This window comes from Protopterus annectens, chromosome 2.part2, assembly GCF_019279795.1.
Source record: "Protopterus annectens isolate FY-2018-M chromosome 2.part2, PAN1.0, whole genome shotgun sequence".
In the NCBI taxonomy this organism is placed as follows: domain Eukaryota; kingdom Metazoa; phylum Chordata; order Ceratodontiformes; family Protopteridae; genus Protopterus; species Protopterus annectens.
Window position 1 is genome coordinate 713,936,442 of NC_056730.1, and position 12,413 is coordinate 713,948,854.

At 38.5% G+C, this 12,413-nt stretch overlaps 2 protein-coding genes across 2 annotated transcripts in view; one reads left to right on the forward strand and one right to left on the reverse strand.

The window, feature by feature from the left end:
- ERAP1 (endoplasmic reticulum aminopeptidase 1) overlaps window positions 1-12,413 on the forward strand; it is a 1,476,217-nt gene that overhangs the window by 414,242 nt on the left and 1,049,562 nt on the right. The gene's annotated exons all lie outside the window — the stretch shown is intronic.
- LOC122795783 (endoplasmic reticulum aminopeptidase 1-like) overlaps window positions 1,418-12,413 on the reverse strand; it is a 103,772-nt gene continuing 92,776 nt past the window's right edge. Inside the window, exon 5 of the mRNA XM_044064114.1 lies at window positions 1,418-2,254. Coding sequence (XP_043920049.1) covers window positions 2,108-2,254 — 147 coding nt within the window. The 3' untranslated portion in view covers window positions 1,418-2,107. The remainder of the gene's footprint in view (window positions 2,255-12,413) is intronic.

Here is a 12,413-nt window from a genome sequence, read left to right on the forward strand (position 1 = left end):
CTAGATTAGTGGCTTTCAACCTTTTTACACTTGGGGACTGGTGAGAATTATTTCAGAGACCCTGAATTAGGAACCTTCCTCATAATGAGGTACACTTGAGAGGTATGGTCTAGATTAGTGGCTTTCAACCTTTTTACACTTGGGGACTGGTGAAAATAGGAGAATTATTTCAGGGACCACTAAGGTAGAAATAAAGAAACATTATTTATAAGGAAGCAATTAAAACAACTATTGTTTGGGCATTGTATGCCAAAGGTTATGAAGTCTGAAGCTTCAGGCCTTTTTATGAGGAACAGATCAAAAATATGCGGTAAAAATCTAGACATTTTGCAAACATTTTGGACAGTTGAGAGGTAAGCCACCTACCTACCTCTTACTGTCTCACACTCTCTCTCTCTCTCACACACACACACACACACACACACACACAAACACACACACACACACACACACACAAACACACACACACACACACACACACACACACACACACACACACACACACACACATCTACCCATAGCTCTCAACCAAAAAGGGACCAATCCCACAATAATCAGGGACAAATCCATAAATAATCAGGGACACTTTTCCTATATTAGTAGTACTAACTTGAGACATTGATAAAATAACAGAACATGAGTTAATACGCATTTTTCTACAGTAAAAGAAGTCTGTAACTCTAATTATTGTCATTACTTAAGTGTAATTCATCACCTTTTCTCCACAAATCACCACTTTTATGTGGGATTAAGAGGGACAAAGCTAAAATTTCAGTCAAAATCAGGGACAATCCAGAGGTGTGCACCTACCTCCCTCCCTCCCTGTTACACACACACACACACACACACACACACACACACACACACACACACACACACACACACACACACACACACCTGCACCTATCTACCTCCCTTTTACAAACACACACACCTCCCTCCCTCCCTGTTGAACACACACACACCTACCTCCTTTACACACACACACACACACACACACACACACACACACACACACACACTCTCTCTCTATACCTCTCAGCTTCTTAGCACAAAAAATCTGGGCAAAGCCAAAAATAATGGTGGGACAAAGCCCCCAAAATAGGAACAAACTTTAGATATTACTCTCACAAACTTTTCATGTTGCTAGAATAAAAGGTATCGTGTTATCATGAATTTTCTGAAGGATATGAAGTCTGAAACTCAAATGTCTGCCATTATTTAGTGAATTCTGTCCTCACGGATTTGCCACAATAAACCTAAAAACACAAATTTTATGAGGAACAGACTACAAATATAAGGCGAAAATCTGGACAGCTGAGAGACACCTCCCTTCCTCTTTTTACACACACACACACACACACACACACACACACACACACACACACACACACACACACACACACACACACACAAAATCCCTACATACCTACCGACTTCTAAAACATATAAACAAACACATACACACCAATGTACCAACTTCTTACATACACACACACCCATCTGTATCTGACAGAACCAGAGAAGGACATCTCAGTGTTGTAGAGCATTCTGAGACATTTCTGTTTTTTTTTTTTTTTCAGGATATAAAATTATTGAATGGTGTCGTTGGGACAGTGCTCATTACAAAGTTGTCAGAACCATAGGGTAAGGAGGAGGGTGAGTGCCTCCCAGCTGCAAGTTGACAGGCTTCAACAGTTTATTAAAAAAAAAAAAAAAAAAAAAAACTCCTTAATGAAGACCATGCGTGAGTTGCACACACACACCCGCCAACACAGATGTAAACACAGTCCACGAATGGAATTTAAACTAGCCATTTTGTTGAAAGAGATTGTAAGAGTGTTTGAGTGTATATGTTGTGAAAATGAAACAATGCATTCCTAACTTACAATCACAAAATTAGAAATAATTGACACTGGTTTGTCGTTTTCGTACTCGTGTAAAAGAACTATAACAAATTTTTACAACATAAATTAGCAAATTCTTTATTATAGACTGTACAACAGCAGTAAACTAGTGTGTGTGTGTGTGTGTAGAGGGGGGGGGACCTTATAAACAGATTTTTCATTAGCCATGTTTTGCTCTCTTCAAAATAAGTATCTTCTCATCATATCTGGTGTTGCTCTAGCCATGCTTTAATTTGATCAAAGTATTTATCCATCCACCTTATATTTTCTTCAATGGTTTCCACTGCAAGCTGAACACACCGGAGTTGGGAACCATTATCTTTCAGAGACTCGAAGAAGCTTTTCACCTAGAAAATATCCAGAGTATGGCATAAATGTTTCTGTTGTACTACTAAATTATTTCCAATAATAATAGTGTTACTTGAAATAGGCATTCTTCAGTTAAAATAAAGTTAAGAATCAATGCATTTAACATAGAGTAAAAACTTAACTTAAACGTTTAATGTTTACATAATGATTTGACAAATCAGCTGAATTCTTATCTCTGATTTTGAAAGAATTAAAAAAAGATAAACAATTTTGCAAAAAAAATTGATATTCTATAATAGTTTTAAATTATACATTATGATAACATTCAGTTCCATTCCCATTCAGACTTCCACCAATATAAAGGGAAACCAGTGTTATCCTTGATTCCTAATATTTAACAATCACACAATCCTCTACAAATTTACTGTCAAATCATTCCTGATTAAGGTTGCAGGTTCTCTTTGAATGGATTGATGATCATTTTGTCAGCATGGAACTGCTAGAAAAAAAATGCATACCGACATCAATGTGACCATCAGAAAATAACTGGGGCATGGCTAGCACTCCTCAAGGTGGCAGTTTGATTTTTTAGCACTAACACCAGAGGTGAACTCCCCTGTGATGTGAAAGACGATGGCTTTAAAATGTAACAATGTGGAGGTGGAAATGTCGACCAGCAGTTAAAGCAGTTTAAAGATTCATTGTCAATTATTCTCTTAAAAAAATGAAAGTAGATTCCAAGATGGTCGCCGGCTAGACTGCTCCCTATTCACTGAGCTCCTCACTGCTTTGTAATTACCAGCAATTTTTAACAACTTTTAAGCGAAATTTCTCCACAGTTTTTTCTACAGAAAGTATCTCTGATACATCTTCTTCATTCTGGGATTATTCATTTTTGGAAAAAGTGCAACTTTTATATTAATTTACTTCAGAGTACTTTTGGCCTCAACAGTCTCTGGACACGTGCACTCTAGAAGCTCCTCTCTGTGTCAGAATTCCTGTTTTCACACCTCTATTCTGGGCATGGCTGGCAACTCTGACTCCATGGAGATGCAGACAACCAAGGCCAAATTCTCCTCTATGCTTTCTCCAGAAAAAGACACTGGCTCTAAAAGATTAAGAACCACCAAACAATCTACTGAGAACATTAAAGTAAGTGCTAAAGATAAAAGTGACTCCAATTTTTATTTAGAAGATTTGAAGATGGCACTACAGCCCATTCAAAGTGCTATTCAGAGTTTTTCTGAACAATTTACTGACTTTGGTAAAACTCTAAAACAGATAAATGATAGAATGGACATACTTGAAAATAAAAATCTGGATATGGAAATAAGAGCAGACTCTATTGACCGTGATTTAAAATGCAAGGATACTCTCATTGCAGAAATACAAGCCAAATTACTGGATTTAGAGGCAAGGAAAAGACTAAACAAATATTTAAGGCATTACTTAATTGTGAGACAACTACTAATATCTTAATTGTTGAAAGAGCGCACAGAGCCCTGCGTGCCAGACAAGACTCTACTTCATCTCGGATTATTTACACAAGATTACTAAACTACCAAGACACTCAAAGTATTTTAGAAGCAGCCAAAAGTAAAAAACATCTCATCTGGAATAAGCATAAGCTGACTTTTTCACAGGATTTACCCCCACAAATAAAAATGAACAGACAAAAGTTATCACCATACTGTGCAGACCTGATAAAAAGGGGAATAAAGTTTCGGATGAGGTATCCAAACACACTCTCTTTCAGCTACAATGACAGAAGATATATGGCTACAGAACCACAAGAAGCAAAGGATATCTTTTTAAAATTATTCAAGATCCTTCCTGACACAGTTACACAAAAGTAATTCTTCTAACCAATGTAAGTACATTGAATTTCAGCTAGTGAACTTACATTTCATTATATATACTCTTTAATAACAGATTCTATGACAAGCTTTACCACAGGAAAAACACTCTGGTTTTATAGTGTGTATTATTTGTGTTTAATGGTTTATTGAGCTGTCACTGTTTTAAACATCTTTATTCCAGTATATAATGCTTTTATAATTTCTGAGAGTCTTCATTACAGAGTGTTTATGTGGAAATATGCTTTCAGTTATAAATGTCACTCAATGGAGAGAAAATCATCTGGACTCTCGTGCTAACGCAGCGCTACCAACCTGGATAGAATTCTGTTGTTTTGTATCTGTACCCAGGCTCAAATCATTTTCCCTCTTGTTTGCCTGCATGATGACGTTACTATCCCAAGGAGAATTGAGACCTGTTCATCCTGTCAGTAACATCCCGATTGCTGTTATGTTTCCTGTTGCTTAACTGCTTGCTTTTGAGGAGATCGGTGATTGTAATCCGATCCCTTTAGTCTTCCGTTCACTACATATAATGGCTTCCTGGTTTCGTGATGTTGTGCCTGATGAGAAATGCAAATATTCAGCGCCGATGACTGTATTTGTTTAATCCAGCATGGTTTTTTGCACGTAAGTTAGTTTTCTCGCTCAGGATGACTCTGATGTTCTGTGTGCTGCAGGAAGCCTTTTACGAGATCAGGTCGCTTCCTACGGACGTGCGGAGGTATTGTTACCTCTGTGCCTGTTAATCAGGCTATCTAACCGTCCGATTCAGATTTCATGTCTCTTCATATGCTGAAAGACTTTAGTTTGTCATGTAATAAGTCTACTATTCTTGTCTTATATTGTTGTACATATTATAGTTGGCACTTTAGGCGCATAAATTTAAATGTGTTTTATATTGCTACTATTTCTCTCACACTGAATCTGAAATGGTGACTCAGCCAACAGGGGGTCCTGTATTTGTTACTGATTTTTCATTACATACAAGTAATAATACTTTTATTCAAGTTTATTAATATGAATGTCATTTTGCAGTATTTGAAGATGTATTGTATATCACAGATGTTAAGGGTTATCAGAAGCCTTTGGTATACACTTCAATGTGCATGATTCAAAAACCCGAATTTAAAATATACACATAATAGGACATAATAATAATATGTTTCATAAATAGTTTTTCATTTATTTTTATAATAACATGTTACATATATTATAAATTTTTGTACAGAATGTAGGAGTCATGTGATTTCATATGTATAGTGTGACTTTATACTAGATTGGTTAGTATTCTTATTATCAAAAGCATTCACATTTATTAGAGCCTTACAAATTAAATTTAGACTAAAATAAAGAAGATTAGTTAGGGTTAACTGTTTTTATAGTTTATTAACATATAAGTATTATAATTTTATATTTAGTTGACAATACTTTATTTTTTAAATTACATTTAATTTTTATGGTTTATGACATACATTTAAGCTTTTTCACATACATTTATGATTATTAGTGTCTAGTTATATTATTGCTTTATTAATTATATTTTTGTCTCACTATATCTCTTTACAACTTCATATCATAGTGTTGATTTAGCAAGGATTATTTACATTTAATACAATCATATTTATCTTTACAGGAGTTTGTGAATACACAGAGGAATGGGGAATGTGTATGTCCTCAGAGGAGTGGTTTAAGTCAGTAACTTGTAGTTCATTGGCCATTTTGGGTAATTTCCTGCCTTTTCCAGCCCCCTGCTATAAAGCATGCTTTAGCGTGATTTAGCGCGGAGTTGCCACAGGAGCACACAAGAGCAGCGGCGGTTAATCAAGGTTAAACTATTCGGGCTACCTAAAGTCCACTCTTCATTTTTTCCCTTAGAACAGCTCTTCCTAAGCTGTACTGCTAATCTAACCACCCTATTCTATACCTAATAAGTTTAGATCTACTTGATTCCTAAGTGACTATTCTCTATCCGGATAGCCTAGCACTTGCTCCCAAAGTACTCTTTACTCTGATATAGCACTTTTTATTATACATAGCACCCTACCAGCCTACTACCCCTTTTCAATCATCCACATCCCTCAAAGTCTTTTCAATCCCATCTACACAAAGTTTTTAACTTTTCCTTCTAGCATGTCGTGGGGTCAGTTGCTAGTGTCCTCTCCTGCTCAGCTGATGAATCTGGGAATATTGAGGCAATGTTACAATTGCCTCATGTACACAGACAACCCTCTCCTTCTCCCACAAAACACAAACACATGCGAGAGATGAAACTATATAGCCAAACTGGAGGCTGAGCTCTCTCAACATAGGACTGGCAAGACCAGACAGGAGGAGAAGGTAACCACACACACCACAAACCCAGTCTCACACAGCACTATCACAACTTCATATCATACACATAAACACATAAAGACATACTCGGAGGCTCTGACCAAAAATCTACCAAAACAGCAGAGGCCACCAAAGCAGACACCCAAACAACTGCCACCACAGACCAAGACACATGCAACACATAGACCACAAAGTCAATGTGCCAAACAGTCACAGCCCTTAAGGCCAAACATAATGCCAGACACTCTTGTCATAGGTGACTCCATAGTCAGACACACTGACGTCCCACTCACCAGATTGAGCAAGGAGAAGGTCACAGTAAGCTGCCTGTCGGGCGCTAGAATCCGCCACATAACGCAAGCACTCAGGTCACTCGACAGCAGGTACAAGTATGACTCAGTCATTGTCCATGCTGGTGTGAACGACCTGAGATGCATCTCCCTGGACTACATGAAAAGAGACATAGAGGAGCTCTCTGACTATGTAGCCCAGGCAGGTATGACCCTGACCTTGAGCAGTATCCTACCTTCACCAAGAATGATGCCACAATACAGAGACAAGATGATCAGCTTTAATAATTGGCTTAATCTCTGGTGTCATTCAAAGGGATCCAATGTCTGTCTGCCTGGGATGACATGCTGGACAAGCCACGCTGCTTCGCAAGGGACGGCTTGCACCCGTCACCCCTGGGCTTCCGGATATTGGCAAAGGCTCTTGCCACCCCCATAGTGCCTTTTTTAGGCAAGGCTCAAATTCTAAACCTACCACCCTAGAACAAAACAAAGGGAAAAAACTAAGGGTAATGCTGCTCAATGCCAGAAGTCACAAACTCAAGATGCACACACTCGAAGCCCTTCTCAGTATGGAGAACATCGATGTCTGTGCTGTGACTGAAACCTGGTTCAAGGCTCCTGAGAGCACCCCGGCACTATCAGGTTTTACCTCATATCATGCTTTCCGGCCCCAAAATCCGGACAACATCAAGAAAGGAGGAGGGGTGTCCATATTCATCAAAGACACCCTCACCTCCAGGTTGGTGGCAACGCACGATGCATCAGAGACCATCCAGGTGCAATTAACCGTAGGCAAGACTGCTCTGCAATTCGTAGCATGTTACAGGCCACCCTCTCAAACTCAGGAACCTCACACAGCTTTCCTGAAAACTCTGGAGGGGATAAATGTAACCCCAAACACCATCATACTAGGTGATTTCAACTATCCGAATATAGACTGGGATCACTACTCAAGCCCCAACACTCTAGCCCAAAGGCTCCTAGAGTTCATAAACTCAAATGCCATGGAACAACTAGTCACCATACCCACAAGAGGCGAAAACAATACTAGATCTCATCATCACGAACATGGGGTCACAATGTTCAACACCGGAGGTATACCCCTCATTGGTGAGGTCAGATCATAAACTAATCTCACTGGAAGTCCACATCCCGCCCCCACCCCAGATAAAAAAGACCACAGTGAAGAACTTCTCTAAAGCCGACTTCACACTTCTTAGGACTGGTGTGGTCTCTTTCAAGGCCCCCGAACCAGCGGAAACCATCACTAAAGCCGCTGAATCACATACAAATGCCTTCTACTAGCACCTCCAGGACTGCATGGATCAGGCAATCCCAAACAAAACAAAGACTCTTTGTACCAAAGGCAAGCGTCCAGTCTGGTGGACCCCAGCCATAAACAAGCTCTACAACAAAAGGAGAAAGCTACTACAAGATAGAGCAAAATCCCTAAAAGGGAAGACACCCTTGATCATTACAAGTAAAAAACTAAGAGCTCTCATAAAATCATCCAAGGCAAATTTTGAAAGAAAAATCGCCAAGGACTCAAAAGACAATTACAAGGCCTTTTTTAGTTATGTTAGAAACCTGGGAGGAAACTCCCAGATATGCTCAGAACTAGTTCAAAATGATGTAAAGATCACTGAACCTACAGACATTGCCAACATACTGGCTGACAGGTTCAGTGCAAATCCCCCCCCCCAAAAGAAGAAATATCTATACCAGAGGATTGTAGCCTCCAAAACATCTCAAATGCTCAGGTGAGAACAGCTCTCTCCAAGGCGAAAAACACAGCATCCATGGGACCAGATGGTGTCCCCAGTTGTGTGCTCCACGAACTCATTGAGGAATTAAACCCGCAATTAGGGCAGCTGTTTAATCTTCACCTCACCTCAGGATACGTACCCAAGGAGTGGCGTACGGCAACTGTGGTCCCACTACATAAAGGCGGTGCTTCCAACGACCCTGGAAACTACTGTCCCATCACCTTGACAAGCCTGGTCTGCAAAGCTATGGAGAGTATCATAATGGAACTCATAAATAAAGACATAGGGGACCTGCAGACATTGGATCAAACCCAGTTTGGCTTTGTCAAGGGCAGATCATGCCTCTTAAACTTGGTTGACTTTTTCGAAACAGTCACCAAGGCCATTGATGAGGGCAAGGCAGTCCACACAGCCTACCTTGACCTGGCAAAGGCATTCGACACAATACCCCACTCGGGCATCATAGAAAAACTCACCAGCTTAAATGTAAACCCATACGTCACAAGATGGGTTGCAAACTGGCTAAGTGACAGAACCCACAGGGTCAGAGTTGATGGCGCCATGTCTGATTCCAAGCCTGTCACAAGCGGTGTCCCACAGGGCTCGGTCCTGGGCCCACTCTTGTTCGGCATCTACTTTTTAGAAGTACAGGCAAGCACAGGAGGATTATGGCTGACAAAGTTTGCAGATGACTGCAAACTGGGCGCCATAGTTGAAAACATATCAGACACAGATATCCTTCAGAAGGGTCTCATAGAAATGGATAACTGGTGCCAAAGCCATGGCCTAAAGTTAAACACTAAAAAATGCATAGTCATACCCTTCGGGAAAAACAAGGTTACCCCCAGCTACCATATAGGTGGCAATCCACTAAGCACAGAAGAGGTTATCAGGGATCTGGGGACCCAGGTTGACAGTAACCTTTCATTTGACACCCACATTGCCAAAGTAGTTAGGAAGACCTTCTACATTGCCCACCTGATCATGAAGAGATTCACATCTAGGTCAAGGGAGGTCATCATTCCCCTGTACTCATCACTCATCAGACCGATGATTGAGTATAACGCCCCATTTGGAAAGTATCTGACCCGACACCTGCAGCAATTGGAAAGGCCCCAAAAGTTCCTCACCAAAAGGATAAAGGGTCTCAAAAATATGTCTTATGCTGCCCGACTGAAGGAGCTCCAGCTCTACTCAGTTGATTACCGCCTGCTCAGAGGTGACCTGTGCCTGACATACAAGGCCATGTCCAACCCGGAATTAATGAACATGCTTCACCTCAAAAAATCTAAATCCATCCGATCTACAAGAGCACGAGACTTGAACCTTGACACGGTCATAAATAGGACGTGCTGGAGGGACAGATTCATCACCCAGAGACTCCCTATGCTGTGGAACAAAATCCCGGTACATGTGAGGCAGAGCACCTCGCTGGCTTTGTTCAAGAGAAATCTTGACCAATGGATGGGAGATCGCAGGTATACCCCAGGGATCACCTCAGTGTCACTGCTTGACAGAGGCACAGCTAAATAATGGGCATAGTATCCTTCAAACTAAAGGGGTGGCGAAAGTCACAAAACTCTGGGCTAGGCTTATAAATGTCCTAGGGCAGATAGCCTAGTATGAACCTATGAACCTATGATAGTTGTGTAAATATGTTTAGTTTTGATAACTTGATTATTGCCCTTTTTAGGACTTTACTTAACTTTTTTTCTTCATTTTGGTGATATTGGTGACCATGTATTTACATCTTATATATTGGTCTTTTTATCTTCCTTCTTTAGTTAAGTTAAGGAGGGTAGGCACTGGGTTAGGGAAGAAGGAAGAGAATGAGATTGAAGTTAATCCTATACTGAAACATACCTTTACTCAGAATAATCATCTTATTAAAATTAAGATTTGTTTGTTCTTCTCTTTCATTTTCTCTCTATATACAAACTATTTAATTTACTCCATTTCTCTTAATGGACCTTAGATTGACGTATGACTAATCTGTTAATAATAGATTCCTGGAATGTAAGAGGGATCCAGAATAAAGATAAGAAATCTTTATTGTTTCATTTAATTTATAAATCTCAAGCCAATGTGTGTTTTCTGCAAGAAACACATATACCTAGGGAGGATTGGTACAAAGGAAAAAATAAAAAATGGATCAAAAAATAATAGCCTCTGGGGATACTTCTAATTCCAGGGGGGTGGCTATCATAATTAAACAAAAATTTCAGGGGATTACTATCGAAGAAAAATATGACAAGGAGGGTAGATGGTGCTACTTTACTTCTAATATACACAATCTTGATAAACCACTTCTGGTACTAAATCTTTATGGTCCTTGTAACCATCAACATTTTTTTATTTTACAAATATATAATATCCTCTCTTCCTACAAAGATCATTATGTTGTAGTGGGTGGAGACTGGAATGCTGTAATTAACCCTGACATTGATCGAACTAGCTCTTCCTCTTCATATAATCAACAAGCATCTTTTGCTCTTGAAGATTTAATAATGGACTATAACCTTATAGACCCTTTACAACTCATTAAATACTCAAAGAAAAAAGATATATACACATATTATTCAAAATGTTACCATTCTTTGTCAAGGTTAGATTTCTTTCTCTTATCTAATTCTCTTTCACATTTATTATTGGATTTTATTATTGAGCCCAGATTTCTTTTGGATCACTCTAGAATTTTACTAAAATTAAATCTAGATTTTAAGTCTGCTCATACATTTAAACGGAACTGTTGGACAATGAATAACAACTTGCTCTCTAATAAAGAAATTAGTAAATTGTGTATAGGAATAATTCAGGATATGGAAAACAATTTAGACTCAACAGATATTCCCTATGATATTCAGTGGGTGGCTTGCAAGGCAAGGTTAAGGGGAATGTTTATTGGTAAGGCCTCATACCTTAAAAAACAATTCAATAACAAAGAAAGATTGTTAAAACTAAAAATTCAGTCTCTTGATAATCAATATAGATTAAATTCAGACTCTGCTGTTTATAAACAAATTATAGATTCTCAAAAAGAACTGATTTTATTACATCAAAATAATCTTTCAATACAGGAGCAAAGATTATTAGTCACCTACTCTGAATGGGCTCAAATACCTTCAAAAACCCTAGCTAGAATAATTAAAAATAATCTTGATGGGCCCAAAATATCGCCCATACAATTCAAAAATCAATTATACAACACGGACAAGGAAATTATGCAACTTTTCACATTACTATATACTGATTTATATTCCAAAACTTCTAAATTATTAGTAAATTATCATATAAACAGTTTCCTAGGGTCAATAACATTTCCTATTTTGAATGAAAATCAGCAAAGCATTCTTTCGGCCCCACTAAGTCTTCTAGAAATCTCTGAGTCAATTGACAGACTCAAACTTGGTAAATCCCCAGGACCTGACGGTTTTACTTCTGAATTCTTTAAATCCTTTAAGTCAGTAATTGCTCCCTTCCTTCTCAAAGTTTATAACTACATAAAAATAAATTACATATCTGATCTCCATTGGAACACTTCAAAAACTATACTAATTTTAAAAAACAACAAAGATAAAACAGACCCCCATAATTATAGACCCATTTCATTAATCAATATAGACATCAAGATTTTATCCTCTATTCTTGCTAACAGACTGAAGAAGGTTCTATCATCAATTATTTCCCCAGAACAGACAGGTTTTATGTCTCACAGACATGCATGGGATAACACCCTCTCGTTGGAATCCATCATTCATCTTACAAAAAATGAAAATAACCCAATATATGCATTAATTCTTGATGCATCGAAGGCATTCGATAGAGTGAGTTGGGATTTCCTCTTTCAAACAATGTCCTGCTTTAATTTTCCTATCACATATATTAATTTAATCAAAACTCTTTACAAAGAATCCTTTACCAAACTGTATATTAATGGATCCACATCAC